General features: G+C 53.5%; 1 protein-coding gene across 7 annotated transcripts in view; it reads right to left on the bottom strand.

The window, feature by feature from the left end:
- LOC116958567 (von Willebrand factor A domain-containing protein 5A-like) overlaps positions 1-12,190 on the bottom strand; it is a 97,070-nt gene that overhangs the window by 53,631 nt on the left and 31,249 nt on the right. For 3 of the 7 annotated variants that reach the window (XR_012931139.1, XM_076057176.1, XM_076057178.1), the window contains exons 11-16: positions 9,688-9,802; positions 9,019-9,177; positions 8,483-8,595; positions 7,185-7,465; positions 6,101-6,154; positions 1,137-1,205 (exon numbers count right to left, since the gene is read on the bottom strand). Coding sequence is in view for 6 of the 7 variants with exons in the window: in XM_076057176.1 (XP_075913291.1) it covers positions 1,137-1,205; positions 6,101-6,154; positions 7,185-7,465; positions 8,483-8,595; positions 9,019-9,177; positions 9,688-9,802 (791 nt within the window). In the remaining variant the exon portion in view is untranslated. The remainder of the gene's footprint in view (positions 1-1,136; positions 1,206-6,100; positions 6,155-7,184; positions 7,466-8,482; positions 8,596-9,018; positions 9,178-9,687; positions 9,803-12,190) is intronic. The other 4 variants (XM_076057177.1, XM_076057179.1, XM_076057180.1 and 1 more) reach the window with 3 other exon arrangements.

The following is a 12,190-nucleotide window of genomic DNA, read 5'->3' as shown; positions in this document are numbered from 1 at the left end:
AAGAACTTGAATTTAGTCAATTAAATTCGAAAAAACATGAATTTATCCACATCAATTCTCAAGAACAAGAATTTAGCTACTGAAATTCCCAGGAACATGAATTTATCCAATGAAATTCTAAGGAACTTGAATTTAGCCACTGAAATTATCAGGATCTTGAATTTCACCATTGAAATTCTCAGGTACTTGAATTTAGCCACTGAAATTCTCAGGTACATGAAGTTAGCCACTGAAATTCCCAGGAACTTGAATTGTGTCACTGAAATTCTCATGAACTTGAATTTAGCCATTGAAATACTTAGGATATTGAATTTAGCCGCTGAAATTCTCATGAACTTGAATTTAGCCACTGAAATTCCCAGGAACTTCGTATTTAGCGACTAAAATTCTCAGGAACTTGAATTTAGCCACTGAAATTCTCAAGAAAATGTATTTAGCTACTGAAATTCCCAGGAACATGAATTTAGTCAATGGAATTCTAAGGAACTTGAATTAAACCACTGAAATTCTCAGGTACTTGAATTTATCCACTGAAATTCTCATGAACTTGAATTTAGCCACTGAAATACTCAGTATCTTGAATTTAGCCACTGAAATTCTCATGAACTTGAATTTAGCCACTGAAATACTCAGGATCTTGAATTATGCCAATTAAATTATCAGGAACTTGAATTTAGCCACTGAAATTTTCAAGAACTTGCATTTAGCCACTGAAACTCTCAGGATCTTGAATATCGTCACTGAAATTATCAGTGCTTGAATACGTGCGATGATATGTTTGTAGCCATTGTGGGGAGTGGTGGGTTTACGCAGCGTGGCCTCTTCTTAGGTGTTGCTCACTAATAGCACATGCCCCAACAGTCTGGTGAAGCTATACTGGCGGCGATCCTTGTCTTTTTGTCCGTGTTAAAACTTTATTACTTGGGAGACAAAGGCAGCTGGATGTGGTGCTGGCCACCCACCCCCTGGCGTGCTGTGTCAGCCTTAATAGGTGCTAATCGCTAGCAGCATTTGCCCCAACATTCTGTTAAGACTATACAAGGGGGAGGGGCAAATTTGTCTTTGCGTATCTGTGTGTGTGTCTGCTTGTGCTGTAATGGAAATGTGCATTCAGTGGATCGGATTGTTGTACCCACTTGCAACAGGAGCAGACATCATTGGAGAAGCCAACAATCTCATGGACTGCATGGCACCATGGTTAGGAGCTGTAAACACACACAAAGATGGGGGACCGCTCATTCAACCTTCCTCCAGCCCAGCTCTTTCCACTGCACGAGTGATCCGTGCCAGTGCCGTGCCAGAGATGCTCAATGGACGACAATGCGACCTCACATAGTGCCTGGCTGTTGTCTGTCTCTGTGTCTGCCTATGTGTCTGTGTATGTGTGTCTGTGTATATCTGTGTGTCTGTGTGTGTGTGTCTGTCTTTGTAGCTGTCTGTGTGTGTGCATCTGTGTGTGTGTCTATGGGGAGCAGTAGTGTAATGGTTCGCGGACTGCGCTATGAACCCGTGACCGAGTTCGATTCCCGCTCATGACCAAGACCAGTGACGATTATCTAAACTGGTATTGGGTGTTCACTATGTCGACTTAGCCGTATCGGCCTTCATAGGCTCTCGCTAACAGCACTTGCCCCGACAGTCTGTTAAGGCTATACGGGGGATCGTTGGCTTTGTATTTGTGTGTGTATCTGTGTAGCTGTCTCTGTGTGTGTGTCTGTGTGTACTTGTCCGTTCGAACGCTCACTGCGGAGGAGAGGCTGCCACTCCTCTGTCGGGAGCTGGACCGGTACTGCCTGAATCTCTGTGGCATTCAGGAGGTCCGGTGGACCGGCTCTGGCTCCTGCCACCATGAGGGGTGGACAGTCCTCTACTCGGGGCAGGAGACCGCCAAACAACAGGGAGTGGCTCTTCTTCTGAACAAAAGAATGAAGGGGGCGTGGGAGCGTGGTGGTGATGTGTAGGAAGCTGTAAGGCCCAGGCTACTTTGGGCTCGCCTTCCAATCAACCAGAGGCGAGGAGTGGTGATCGTGGTTACTTATGCCCCCACCGAAGACGAACATCCGTGGAGGGATGCAGGCAAGGCCGATGAGTCAGATGCCTTCTATGACCTCCTGTCACAGGTGCTGGCTAAAGTGGCCCCTTGGGATAGAGTCATCTTGTAAGGTGCTTTAATGCCCGAGTTGGTCATGATGCTGGCACCTGGTCTGGAGTGATTGGAAGGCATGGGCCAGATCAGCTTAATAACAACGGTAGGAGGCTGCTAGATTTGTGTGCAGCCCATGGGCTTGTAATTACCAACATGCAGTTCCCCGGGTTGAAGCAAGAACATCTGCTGGACTATATAGTGACGGAACAACGGATGCGGGCCCATGCCCTTGACACTAGGACCTACTGTGGAGCTGATCTGCCCACTGACCATCGACTTGTCATCTGTAAGATGCGCTTGCCATTATTCCACTCCGGTGGTGGGTATACACCCAGGATCCCCCTTCAAACCCATATTGGCCTGGTCTCAGCTAGCTGATGAAAGTTGCAAGCGAGAATTTAATCATCGCTTGTGGCTGGGCTTAGCATCGTCCCCCACTCCTCCTGATGTCGAGGGGAAATGGATGAGGTTTAGGACTGGCTCATGCAGCTGCAATGGCTGCGTTGGGTACATGTGTAGTGATATCGTTGGATGTCACTGTGTCAAGCCAGCCTGGGAAAGGCACAGCGCGCGATGTATGGACATCGCTGACACCACTTGAATATGGATGCAGTACGGGCGCGAGCGGGGCTCGGTGAGCACTGACTGACAGTGAGAGATGGCACCACGCTCTGCGTGCAGTGTCAGCCCCTACAGGATAGAGGGCGAGAGTGCCGGGCATGGTACAGGGTTATAAGGGGGCCATGGCACTTTGGTTGAACCCGGAGGACACGTGACCAGAGGTATCTACCCGGTGACCCCCAAAGGGGGCCTGGAGTGATCACGTGTCCAGGTGAAGATCCTTCTCGAGGTTTGGAGAAGGTAGGCGTGGCTAGGGGTGGAGCGAGCCATGCCACACAGGTTATAAGCCGTAGCCCTGAGCGGCACCGGCTGCTGTTGTCATCCTGAAGAATCGATGTTCCACATCTGTGGAACGTCATCAACACGTGGACCTGAACCCAAGCTGGGGTCCTGTCCATTCATAGCTACTCCGAGAGTAATTAGTGTAGTTTGCCTGGTGGACCACCCCATAGGATATTATCTGGTGAAGGGGCAGTTACTCGTTCGTGTTAGTATGTTAGTATTAATACATGTGTTGCCTCCAAGAGTACGTCCAAGTCTCAGTTTGAACCCACTACACATGGTCCAGACCTCCCCAGAAACCCTGGCTGACAGAGGAGGTGTTCAGGCTGGCTAAGAAAAAGCAACAGGCCTACTCTCATCGTCAACAGCATCCCACATCAGAGAATGAGGAGGCTTACCGCAGCCTTCGCTCGGAGGTTCGGAGAGCCGTGAAGCACTGCAAGGATGGGTGGTGGTCACGGGTTGCTGAGGAGATGGCATCTGCCTCAGTGGCCCGCGATCACAAATTCCATAAAAAAGTAACTTGCAGCGCCACACCTATTGCCATCATTAGAGGTCCTGGGGGAGGGGAAATCCCTCAGACAGGAAAACATCGTGGGACAAAGTGGGGATGACCCTACTAAGGCTGCGGTGCCTCAAATATTGGAAGAAGTCATCCCCTGTGACCAGGAAAGTCACGGGGCAGAGATGATCTGCCAAGTGAAATGCTGGGAAAGGGTGGCATTTGTGCGCACACTGCCATACATTACATCATAATAACAGTCTGCACCACTAGACAGGTTCCGCAAGATTGGAAGGATGCCCTGGTGGTCCCCCTCTTTAAGCAGGGGGGACCACACACACTGTAACAACTACAGGGGAATCTCACTTCTCAGTGTGCCGGGAAAGGTCATGGCAAGGATTATTCAACATCGTCTTGCCATGCTCCCTGAGGAGAGGCTTGCAGAGCCCCAATGTCGTTTCAGGAAAGGGCAGTCCTGTAAAGATGCCATATTTTCTGTCCATCTGCAACAGCAGAGGTGTAGGGAATTCCAACAAGACGTAAATCTCTGCTTTATTGACCTGGTCAAGGCCAATGATACCATCAGTAGGCCTGGGGGGCTCTGGGTTGTTCTTCATGCTTTCGGAGTCCCTGACTCTTTGCTCATAATCATTAAAGACCTTCATGATGGTGAGCGGGACCGGATAAAACTACGTGGCCGGGAGTCGGAGCCATTCCCTGTTCACCTTGGGGTGCGACAGGGATGTCCTCTGCCTCCCACATTATTTAACATCTACTTCGACCACGTGAAGCCTCTGATAGCTGCACCGTAGGAATTTCCATCTGGTACAGATACAATGGGAGGGCGATCGACGCCCAGGTGTGGTCGAGGGATGGCTCCCTATTGGTCAACCATGTTTTGTATGCCAATGATCTGATAATTGCTGCTCTCTCAGAGGAGGAGTTGGAGGCGCTGCTGCTAAACCTGGAGCTTGCCACTAAGAGGTGGGGCCTTAACATCAGCCCCACCAAAACTAAGCACCTGCCTGGGTATTTTATACCATCAGACACTCCGCCCCTACAACTCCAAATTGGTGATGGGGCAGTTCTGGAGAGTGGAGAGTTTACCATACCTGGGCAGTGTGCACATGACCAGAGGTCTCACTTCGAATCAGTCGAGCGGCATTATCTTTCATTCGGTTGCATAACGCTGTGTGGAAGCTACCTGGTGTGTCGCTCCACACGAATATTCAGGTCTTCTCGGCTACAGTCATGCCCTCCATTCTCTACGCTTGTAAAACGTGGACCCCCCTAATGGAACATCATCGCGGGTTAGAAACATTTAGGCTGGCTTGCCTACGATCCATCCTGGGTTTAACCAGGTTGGATTGTGCGAGGAGCTCAAAAATCCTTGTAAGATCTGGACAAAATCCCATCGATGAGCTCCTTCGGCAGGCAAGGCTGCGTTGGCTAGGTCATGTAGCCCGCATGACCCAGCCAACGGAGGATGTGGAGCTGAGTGGACTTGCCAATGACTGGTACCAGCGGTGTAAAGATCGGCCTCTGTGGAGGAGGCTCATGAAGGGTGCTACTGGGCAGTTTTAGGTAGTCACCCTCCAACAACAACGGAGGGCGGAGGAGTGATGCTCACAACAAGGAGCGGAGGGCAGGGCGGCTAAAACATAGCAAGTTGGCACAGTAGGGGGCACAGGTGGTGCATCAGCCAGTCTGTCGACACGTGGCACCTGGGTCTGCCCGATGACCTCCTGCCGGCGGGCATTCGACACTTCTCGTGGCCTCAACGTGCACATAGCCTGGCACAAGCGCCATGGTGATGTCACTGCCACTTAGTAGCGAATACCGGATGTTGTTTTGTCTGTGTGTGTGTCTATCTGTGTGCATGTCTGCGTGTGTATCTGTGTGTGTCTGCATCTATTTTGCCGTTGCTGAAACGTGGATTCAGGGTGGCATCAGAGCCGTGTACGCACTCGTGGCAGCAGACACTGGATGATCCAGCAAACACATCTACTCCCCGCCATGCATGGGTGCTGCGAAACGCACACCGAGAACACCAGGGGGGTACCGGGGGACCTTTTCTCGCTCAACCTCCCTCTTACACCTCTGACGTTTGTCGACTACCGGCAAGCGATCATCCCGTGCCAGCGAGCGCCACGCCGGTGACGTCATCGTCCTCACCGTATCATCGTCGTCCTCACCGCGTCGCCGTTACCGCATTGTTGTCATCCTAACCGCGTCGTCGTCACCGCATCGTAGTAGGCGTCGTCGTCGTCCTCACCGCATAGTCGTCGTCCTCACCGAATCGTCATCGTCCTTACTGAATCGTCGTCGTCATCACCAAATCATCGTCGTCACCATCATCATCGTCCTCACTGCGTCGTCCTCATCCTCACCACGTCGTCGTTGTCCTCACCGCTCTGGGCCAAAGCGTGTGCACACTGTGCATGTGTGGCTCCGTGAGCGGTTTTCATTTTTTATTTGTTCCGTGCCCATCACCACCGCCGCCACCACCGCCACCACCATCAAATCCGCAACTGCACAGCTGCACCCACCTGCGTCCACTACGTCCATACTATACGACGACGAGTCACACACCACGCCGAAACCTGAAACGGCAACCACGGCGCCGCTTAGCGTCCCCACGTCACCCCCCACGCCACCCCCCATGCAGTGCCCACGCCGCCCGCTACCGTCGCCCCCCCCCCCCCCAACTGTGCCGTCAACCGTAGAGGAGGGGGTCGTTGCCATTGTCGTTCGCGATTTTCGATGGAAACACCGACCGACTGTCACACCGACTGGCTAACGCACCAACTAAAACACCGAATGACTAAAGCACCGACCGACTAGAACACTGACTGGCTAACGCACCGACTAGAACACCGACCGACTGACACACCGACTGACTATTAGACTGACTGACTGACAGACCGTCCGACCAATACTGATTAACAGACCGACCGACTAGCTATCAAACCGACTAGGCAGACCGACAGACACAGCAATTCAGTAAATGACAAAAATCAAGTCAGGCTGAGAGACAAAAACACCAACTGACTGACATGCCTACAGACAGACACACCAACTGACTTAGCCATAGACAGACAAACCGAATAGCTGACCCACAGACAGATACACCGAATGACTGACGGACATAACCACAGACTGACTGACCCACACGCTGACAGACCCTACCACAGACCCACAGACAGACCGATTGACATATCCACAAACAGACAAACCGACCGACTGACATATCCACGGAGAGACATACAACACACCGATTAACTGACATACCATCAGACACACTGACCGACTGACATACCAACAGACACACCGACCGACTGACATGCCCACAGACAGACACACCGAAACCCTGACATACCCACAGACAGACACACCGAATGACTGACAGGCATAACCACAGACTGACTGACCCACACACTGACCGACCGTACCACAGACCCACAGACAGACCAACTGAAATATCCACAGACACACCGAATGACTGACACACACACACACACACCGACCGACCGACTGACTGACTGACCCACATGCTGACCGACTATACCATCGACCCACAGACCGACCACATAAAGCCTCCCAACCCCCCTCCCCCGCCCCCCCGCTTCTAACCTGAACCACCGAAGAAGTGATGGCGTGGGGTGGGGCGCTCCTGCATGGCGGCCCCTAGTGGCTGGCGGGAGTCTGTGTCCACTCCGACAAAGGCTGTGTAGGGGGACACGACGCCCGACTCCACGCTCAGCGCCAGCACTCGCTCCCGGCGAGACTTGGCCTCCGCCTCCTCCTTCTTCTGCTGCTCCGCGTCGCCCGGCGCCGGCGTAGAGTCGGGGGCATTGGGACCCGACACGAGGTGGCGGATCATCGCCTTGGCTGCGAGCCAGTGCAGGGTGGCGCTGGGAGAGGTTACGGTGGAGGGGTTGCAGAGGCTCACTCACTCTGAGCCTGAGAACTGCTCCCTGAGTCTCACTCCCTGGTTCTGCCTGAGCTGCTGTTTCTGGGTTTGCCAGATATGGACAGCTGCCTCCACCCCGACTCCACGTGATCAGCGGTCTCATGGCCGTGCACCGTGGTATGTGGGCCAGCACGCTCAATTTCCATCAGCAGCCTTCACGTGGCTCCCTGGGTGACCGTGAGGCCTACACCCGGGCCGGAGCCTGCGCGGGCCGCTTGGCGAGCCGTGCTGTGGCCAGTGGGGTGCTTGGAAAGCCTCGTCGGGGCCATATTCAAGGCTTTTCTGACCAATATCATCCATACAAGAGGTTTTTGGGTAAGGTCGCATAAATGTGTTGTTAAACCCGCCACCACATGACACAGCCAATTAGTAATGTTATCCATTGTAATGGATATCCATTGCAATTTATATGACAACATTAATCCCCCGACCGATGGCCTCCACACCTGACTGGCTCACAAGTGACGACATCACATTTATTCCAGGACATCTATTTACGAAGGAAACAGGAGAAGGATTTATCCACAACTCTGAGGCTGTCTGCCTGATGATGCCGCTTGTTGTAATTACCGGCGAAACATCACACAGGTACTCCAATTGTAAACGCTGTTGTGGGTTTACTCTCTAACCCACAATCGGTGTAGTGCTGTACTAGTAATGAATTGGCACGTTTTGTTTACATCACTAACCTCACTGATTGGCTGTCGGGTGGTGGTGGGTTTAAGCATGCATTTATACCTCTTATTATGGACTATAAAATGCTGCTGGCTCGTTTGTTGCTGCTCTGGCAGCTACCTGTTTTGAACATCTTTATCGGTGGGTCGGTGGGTGAATGAGTGAGTGAACGAGCGGGTGGGTGAATGAGTGGGTGGGTGGGTGAATGAGCGAGTGAATGAGTGATTGAGTGAACGAGCGGGTGGGTGAATGCCCGGGTGGGTGAACGAGGGGGGCTACGTACCGGGACTCGCCAGGGTTGGCAGTCTGGCTGGTGACGGGAACCCGGTTCTCCACGGACTCCCCATGCAGGCAGTACTTGAGCACTGCCTCGCCCTGCCATGGGGCAGCTGGAGCCTGCAGAGACGAGAGGCTCAGTCTGGGAGCCTGACCCCAAGACCCGGTGCCCGACCCTGAGTCTCAATCTGACCCTGAGTCTCAATCTGGTCACCCCGAGTCTCACTTCAGACTCTGACCCTGAGACCTGGTCACCCCGAGTCTCACTCCAGACTCTGATCCAGAGACCCGGTCACCCCAAGTCTCACTTTAGACTCTGACCCTGAGACCCGGTCACCCCAAGTCTCACTCCAGACTCTGACCCTGAGACCCGGTCACCCCAAGTCTCACTCCAGACTCTGACCCAGAGACCCGGTCACCCCAAGTCTCACTCCAGACTCTGACCCAGAGACCCGGTCTTCCTGACGCTCAATTAAACTTGTCCCCATGTCTCGCCATGTCTAACCAGGTCCCTGTGTCCCCGCGTGTTGCGTGTGGTCTCACGGTGCCAGCGAGCTGTGCGTAGAGGATGGTTCGCTGGCCGAGGAAGATGCTGCGTGGCACCTCGGGCACCACTATGGCCGACAGGCCCGGTGGGAGGCTCCAGGAGAGCGACACGGAGGTCAGCGTGGGCTGGAGAGCGCACTTCAGGGCCTTCAGCACCTGGGGTGGTGGGTACAGAGACGGAGGGAGGGAGGGAGGGAGGGAGGGAGGGAGGGAGGGAGGGAGGGAGGGAGGGAGGGAGGGAGGGAGGGAGGGAGGGAGGGAGGGAGGGAGGGAGGGAGAGGGAGGGAGGAAGGTACCGATAATCGTCACTGGTGTTCGCCGTGAGCGGGAAATGAACCGAACCGGTCCTGGGCCTCCCACGAGGTCCAAACAGAGAGAGATAGAGACACAGAGAGACAGAAAGAGACAGAGACACAGAGAGACACAGAGAGACGCAGAGAGACACAGAGAGATAGAGAGATAGAGAGACAGAGTGACAGAGACACAGACAGAGAGATACCAAGACAGAGACACAAGAGACAGACAGCCCTCTGGATGTCTGTTACAAAGACAGATACAGAGAGAGACGCCCAGAACCCGAGAGTCCCGAGTGGCACTGTCTCAGGTGCAGGGTCTCCGTGTTGGCGGTTTTCAGTCTGAGCAGACCTACGGACGCACGGCATTCACCTTGCCCTGCAGGCGCTCCTTGCCGGTGATGAACTCGGCCGTCCCTCCTCCGCTGGCGGCGATCCCCTTGATCAGCTCCGTGGAGGCACCGTCACCGATTCCAAAGGAGAAGCAGCTACAGACACAAAGTCACACAGACACACACAGACACACCCAGACACACATACACAGACACACATAGAGACAGCACATAGAGACAGCACATAGAGACACACACAGATACACACACAAACACACACACAGAGACACATAGGAGACACACACGCATAGACACACCCAGACATACATACACAGACACACAACAACAACCGCCATTCACCACTAAGTGGCGGTGACATCACCACGACGCTTGTGCCAGGCCACGTGCACCTTGAGGCCACGTGAAGTGTCGAACGCCCGCGGGCAGGAGGTCACGGGGCAGACCCAGGTGCCACGGGTCGACTGACTGAGATGACTGGCTGGTGCACCACTTGTGCCCCCTACTGTGCCAACCTGCTGTGCTTTAGCCACCCGGCGCTCCGCTCATTGTTGAGAGCGTCGCTCCTCCACCCTCCGTTGTTGTTGGAGGGCGACTGCCTCCAACTTCCCAATAGAGTCCTTCACGAGCCTCCTCCACAGAGGCCGATTTTGACACCGCTGGTACCAGTCATCGGAAAGTCCATTCAGCTCCACGTCCTCCTGTACCACATCACTCCACCTCTTCTCTAGCCCGTGCCGCGCCCGTTTAGCCCCCTCGATCCGGCCGAACAAAAGCTGTTCCGGCATGCGGTGGCTGGGCATGCGGGCTACATGACCCAGCCAACGCAGCCTTGCCTGCCGGAGGAGCTCACCGATGGGACCTTGCCCAGATCTTTCAAGAATTTGTGAGTTCCTTACACAATCCAGCCTGGTTAAACCCAGGATGGATCGTAGGCAGGCTAGCCTAAATGTTTCTAACCGGCGAAGATGTTCCATTAGGGGGGTCCACGTTTCGCAAGCATAGAGAAGGGAGGGAATGACCGTGGCTGAGAAGACCTGAAGCTTAGTGCGGAGCGACAGACCAGGTAGCTTCCACACAGCGTTACGCAACCGATGAAAACATTGCCGCTCGACTGATTTGGAGTGAGACCTCTGCTGTTAAACTGGAGCCGGTCATAAGCACACTGCCCAGGTATGGCAAATTCTCCACTCTCTCCACAACTGCCCCATCACCGATTGGGAGCTGTGGGGGTGGAGTGTCCGATGGTACAAAATACCCAGGCAGGTGCTTAGTTTTGGTGCGGCTGATGGTAAGGCCCCATCTCTGAGTAGCACGCTCCAGTGTCAGCAGCAGCGTCTCCAACTACTCCTCTGAATGAGCAGCTATTACCAAATCATCGGCATACATAACGTGGTTGAGCAATATGGAGCCATCCCTTGACCGCACCCAGGCATCGATCACCCTCCCATTATATCTGTATCATATGGAGATTCCCCCGGTACAGCTAATGAAGGCTTCACGAACTTCGTGGTCAAAATAGATGTTAAATAATGTGGGAGCCCGAGGACATCCCTGTCGCACCCCAAGGTGTACAGGGAATGGCTCTGATTCCCGGCCACGTAGTTTTACCCGGGCCCGCTCACCATCATGAAGGTCCTTAATGATCATGAGCAGAGGGTCAGGGACTCCAAAAGCATGAAGAACATCCCTGAGCCCAGGCCTACTGATGGTATCATAGGCCTTGACCAGGTCAATAAAGCAGAGATGTAGGTCTTGTTGGAATTCCCTACACCTCTGCTGTAGCAGACGGATATAAAATATGGCATCTGTGCAGGACCGCCCTTTCCTGAAACCGCATTGGGGCTCTGCAAGCCTCTCCTCAGAGTGCCTGGCAATGCGATGTTGAATAATCCTTGCCAGGACCTTTCCTGGAACACTGAGGAGTGAGATGCCCCTGTAGTTGTTACAGTCTGTGCGGTCCCCCTTCTTAAAGAGGGGGACCACCAGGGCATCCTTCCAATCCTGCGGAACCCCATCCAGCGGTCCAGATTGTTGTTATGATGTCATATAGGGCAGTCTGTGCACAAACGCCACCCTCCCTCAGCATTTCGCTTGGGAGGTCGTCTCTACCCGGTGCCTTTCCTGGTCTCAGACTCCGGATCGCCTTCAGTACTTCCTCAACGGATGGCACCTCAGCCAGCCACTCACAGGGGGTGACTTCTTACAATATTTGAGGCACCGCAGCCTCAGCAGGGTCATCCCCACTTTGTGCCATGATGTTTTCCTGGCTGAGGGATTTGCCCTTCCCCAGGACCTCACAAAAATGCTCAGCAAATCTGCAAACCTGTTCCTGGGGGTCGGAGACTGGATCACCGTTTTTCCCCTAATGATGGTAATAGGTGTGGCGCTGCAGGTTACTTTTTTGATGGAGTTAAATAGAGATTTGTGATCACGGGCCACTGAAGCAGACTCCATCTCCTCAGCAACCCGCGACCACCACCCATCCTTGCAGCACCTCACGGCTCTCCGAACCTCCGAGCGAAG

This window comes from Petromyzon marinus, chromosome 80 (assembly GCF_048934315.1).
Source record: "Petromyzon marinus isolate PM22_M1 ecotype Great Lakes invasive population chromosome 80, UKy_Petmar_22M1.pri1.0, whole genome shotgun sequence".
NCBI lineage: Eukaryota > Metazoa > Chordata > Hyperoartia > Petromyzontiformes > Petromyzontidae > Petromyzon > Petromyzon marinus.
Note: the sequence above shows the minus strand (reverse complement) of the source record. Positions and strands in the feature narration are given on the sequence as shown.